The sequence below is a fragment of the Meleagris gallopavo genome, chromosome 10 (genome assembly GCF_000146605.3).
Source record: "Meleagris gallopavo isolate NT-WF06-2002-E0010 breed Aviagen turkey brand Nicholas breeding stock chromosome 10, Turkey_5.1, whole genome shotgun sequence".
Classification (NCBI taxonomy): Eukaryota; Metazoa; Chordata; class Aves; order Galliformes; family Phasianidae; genus Meleagris; species Meleagris gallopavo.
The window spans coordinates 13,669,864-13,674,114 of NC_015020.2; the positions used below are offsets into that span (position 1 = coordinate 13,669,864).

The 4,251-nt window shown below is 37.6% G+C and overlaps 1 protein-coding gene across 1 annotated transcript; it reads left to right on the forward strand.

The window, feature by feature from the left end:
• The first annotated feature begins 1,263 nt into the window (after positions 1 to 1,263).
• On the forward strand, positions 1,264 to 4,250 carry LOC104912391 (rab GTPase-activating protein 1-like). Its single transcript, XM_019618641.2, has 3 exons — positions 1,264 to 1,429; positions 2,657 to 2,867; positions 3,479 to 4,250. Exons 1-3 carry the CDS (start codon positions 1,324 to 1,326, stop codon positions 3,807 to 3,809), a joined length of 648 nt encoding a protein of 215 aa, XP_019474186.1. The 5' UTR covers positions 1,264 to 1,323; the 3' UTR covers positions 3,810 to 4,250.
• Position 4,251: the final 1 nt, after the last annotated feature.

Sequence of the window (4,251 nt, forward strand, 5' to 3'; positions counted from 1 at the left end):
TGGGAGGGGGAATGTCTGACACGTTCTGGCTATTTCTATATATACTTACTTTCCTGCTATATGGAAAAATTGGTGAGACATCTGAAATGGCTTGGATATGACCAAGAAAGTACAATTTTCTGTAAGGAAAATGTGTAACAAATTCTGTTATTTCTTTGTTTTGAATTGAGAATCTAAACACAATCCTCTGTTATTTTAACAGAGGTCTGTAGGTTTTGGATGGTTGTTGGACTAGCATTGTGAACACACGTGTTGTATTTGGTTAAATATAAAAAAGCACATATATGTCATGGGATCAAGTTATATTTGAGTTAATCTTGATTCTGACATCTTTTGGCTTCAGCATGCTTTAGTACTAAGCTTTGAGGTATACAGTAGTGTCTACCATGGCACAGGAAAATTGCTGTCAGCATTGGCTGCTGGTTGGGAGGAGGGACAGGGTCGTGTGAAACTAGAATGCAAACAGCTGACCCCACTGCTGGCACTCTGCAGGAAGGGGGCAGCCATGGCCAGGTTACTTGCCCATCCTGTGTCTTTCCATCTAGAAAGCTAAGATATTCCTCTTGTGAAACATCGATTCTACAGCTGGAGAATGATGTAAGAAATAGTTGTGACTCTATACAAATAATTCCTTTTTGTTTTGTCAGGAGAATGTCGTTCTGCTGCCTGCCATGCTCCACAAAACCATGCAGCAGAACCTGAGGAGGTTAAAAGACAGGATTAGATGTGAAGGCATGAGCAACTAGTTACAGTGAGCCAAATTGCGTTATGCTGAATGCTTTGACCTTGCAGACAGCAGATTCTGTCACTTTTAGAAAAAGAAAGTAGCTGTTGTTATTTTGATAATAAAAACTATCCACATTGCTCAGCTTTTTTTTTACTTATGAACAGATTATTTAGCATGCCTTTTTAAAAATAAGAAAAGTTGACATAAAAGTGATAGTTAGGTTCTTCCTTTGCGCTTTTAAGTTGGGAAATAAATAAAAGACAACAAACTCACAATTTGCTTACTGGTTATTGCTCCTTGATTTGTAATGATTTTACTATTAAGTATTAGGAAGGAGAAGATGCAGTGACTAGTGACCTCAGACTGTTTTGTGGATTTTTAACACCTTACCTGATAGGTTCCTCTTAGTGATATATCTGTTGTACTGAGTGCTTAGCTTGTTGTGTTTAGCAGTATTTCTTAACTTTTGCAGCAAGATTGTGTGTTTGAAAGATAGTAGCCAAAATAAACATACACATAGCTATATATTTTTGGGGAAAAAACTAATCTCCTTCTTACAGGTGTTTTCAAATGGAGATGATCAGCTGGAGAAGGCAATGGAGGAGATACTGAGGGATTCTGAAAAAGACCAGAACAACTCCACTGCTTTCTCTGAAGGTTCTAGTGATGCATGCAGCCAGGCATCTGGACTTGGCTCAGCAGGTCAAACAAATCAACCGTCCTTGCAACTTGTTTTAGACCCTTCTACTACAGGTATTCCTGAAGAGTACCCCTGTCTTATGTCCCATCACCCCATACCTTCCCATGGATGGCAGTTCTTTTCTTTAAAGCTTGAAGTTAAAATAGATGTAATGCTTTCTGGAACTTAATTCTGTAAGTATTCTGGAGAATATTGTGTAGCATCTTCAAGTTTTCTCATTAGGAGAAGATTGTAGATAGGAATAGATCATTACCAGATCGATACCCCTTTGCTGCTCAGTTTTCATCAAGATAATTTTTGTTTTGTCACCAGCTCTGGTTTAGTTGGGACTCAGTGTCAGGTAACTGCTGAATGTACTCTAGGTAAGATAGAGATGCTGCTGGTGGAATATGAGAAATTTCAAGATTATGTCCATTGACATACATTCAGTTCTGCAGCATTTTTTACTTAATTGTTTCACAAGCACTGGTTGTAGTCAAGAGAAATATGAAAAACGGCAAAATGCTGGGAGAGACTTGGAATTTCCATTCTTGGAGCTAAAACTCAGCTGAACAGGACCTTGAGCAACCTGATTCAGCCAGCTCTAGTGTAACTCGTTCTCATTGTAAATGAGTTTAAGATGGAAAGGATCTCTAGAGTTAATCCAACCTGGATTACTCTGATTCATACTTCTGTTTTTTTTTTTTTTAACTTCACCTCTCTTTTCTTAAATGCCAAAATGCCTTTCAAAAACACAGAAGGATAATCCAAAAAGAATGCTTCTCTTCCTCTGATTAGAAGAGCAAGTGTCCCTTACCTTTTCTCCAGTTCCCTGATGTTTTCATGCAGTCAGTGTATCTACCTCAAGAATGTGAACCACATTTGAATTTAATAATTCTTTACAAATTGTAAATTCATGGGAGAGAAGAGAATTAGAAGCATCTCTATGCAAAAATAACGAGTAGAAATTTGGGGATGTTAGCAAATTGAACTAGGTAAGGAATACTTACTTTAGCATAGCTAAAAAGAATCAAATGATAATTTGACCTAAAGCAATACTTGGAAACCTGTGTTAGAATAGACATAACATTAAAATTAATTAATTAATGCTGAGTGGATTTCTCACTGCTGGACTTTGATCCCTGTGTCCATTCTTACAAGCAGCAAGAGATTTTGCTATGGAACTTGTTCAGTAAACCATATGTAAAAATAAAAACAAATAGTTAAATAAATGGTTTCTTCATTTTCAGAAGTGTCTACACGAAGGTCTTCTTCTCCCCATGAGCCCTTGGAAGAGGACAGCGTGTTGTTTAACAAACTGACTTACCTGGGTTGCATGAAGGTGTCTGCCCCTCGCAATGAGCCAGAAGCTCTACGTGCCATGGCAAACATGAAATCCTCAAGTCAGGCCCCTCTATCTGTAACACTCTATGTTCCCAATGTTCCAGAAGGCTCTGTAAGGTAACGTGTAAATGATTCTTTTGTTACTTGCACCGCACGTGGAAGGTGGATTTGAAGTTTGTTACTCTCACAGGGAGGTAGAATTGTTGGATTTTTGGCTCAGGTTCTTGTACAGTACAGTGTGACACCTCACCCTGTAAAAGGAGAGTCTGTGGAAGTGCTGTATTGATGATCTTGTTTCACTTCTTTGTGGGCATCTTCTTGAAATACTTAAAATGTTGAGTTGGGCCTCTTCAAACCAGTGAAAATGAAGCGTAAGGTTGAAAGTCATTTTTGGGTGTAGGAGTATCTGTGTGTTAGTTTCTCTGTGCTGGTTATCAGCAAGTGCCTGTTCATCAGCTTTAGGGCCAAATATTCTGAAGCATCTTGTTCATTGATTTCTGCTGTGTTGGAAGAGGTACTGTGTTTTCTTGAAGCATTAAAAAATTAGGCCAGTGTTGCAACCAGAAGTATTTACATCTTACATCCAGAAAGCCTGGCTTATCTGTTCCTACTCTCCATCTTGTATACTTAGGTGTAAGTTTAGGTATTTATTTAATTGCAGGAAGTTATTTTGTGTACGTTTGTTTGATTTGGTTTTTTCTGTTCTTCACTGTTCCTTTCCTTGGCAGAATAATAGATCAGTCAAGCAATGTGGAGATAGCCTCTTTTCCAATCTATAAGGTGTTGTTTTGTGTGCGTGGACAGAATGGGACTTCAGAAAGTGACTGCTTTGCGTTTACTGAAAGCAGTTGTGGAACAGAAGAGTTCCAGATTCATGTTTTCTCTTGTGAAATTAAAGAGGCAGTAAGTATTAAATATGGTATAATGGCTCATATAAAGGATGCAGGGCATACCTGGGGAAGTTATTCCAGATTTGGGAATGGTATGTATTTGAGAAATATATTAACACATGTTCAGTGGATTTTAGAGAATGTGCAGATAGTCAAGTGTGACTGTTAATACAAGTTAAAAGTTACACTATTTCAATAAGATAGCAAAGTGCATTGTAATGGGGATATTGTAGAAAGCCTTTTGTTTTTCAGGCCTCGTTTGAGTACGTTCCAGGTTAGTGTTGCAATGTAGATCTTGGGAGTTAGAAAGAATCACTTTATAATGCTGTGATTGCCCTTGATATTTTGGGAAGAACTGCTGATAGTTTGAGATAGGAGGATTTTTTTAGGCTGGAAGAGTAAGGGATGAAAAAGATGACAAAACAAGATTCTACTTGAGCAAATTGTAAGATGTGTTATTAAAGGCACAGCTTGAAAAATTATTAGGGTCTTCTAATGAGTTGCATTCCCAATCTTGTAACATATTAACTTATTGAGAAAACATTGCAGAGTGGTTGTGAAACACACAATCTAAAAGCTTTGTGTTTTAAATAAAGTTTAAAAAAAAAAAG

What these genes read in the sequence shown, in the direction of transcription:
- LOC104912391 (XM_019618641.2), top strand. Translation starts at nt 1,324, where the DNA reads ATGGAGGAGATACTGAGGGATTCTGAAAAAGACCAGAACAACTCCACT. An exon ending in ATCTGGACTTGGCTCAGCAG is followed by an intron (nt 1,430 to 2,656) that starts GTCAAACAAATC and finishes CTTCATTTTCAG; the next exon opens with AAGTGTCTACACGAAGGTCT. An exon ending in GTTCCAGAAGGCTCTGTAAG is followed by an intron (nt 2,868 to 3,478) that starts GTAACGTGTAAA and finishes TTTCCTTGGCAG; the next exon opens with AATAATAGATCAGTCAAGCA.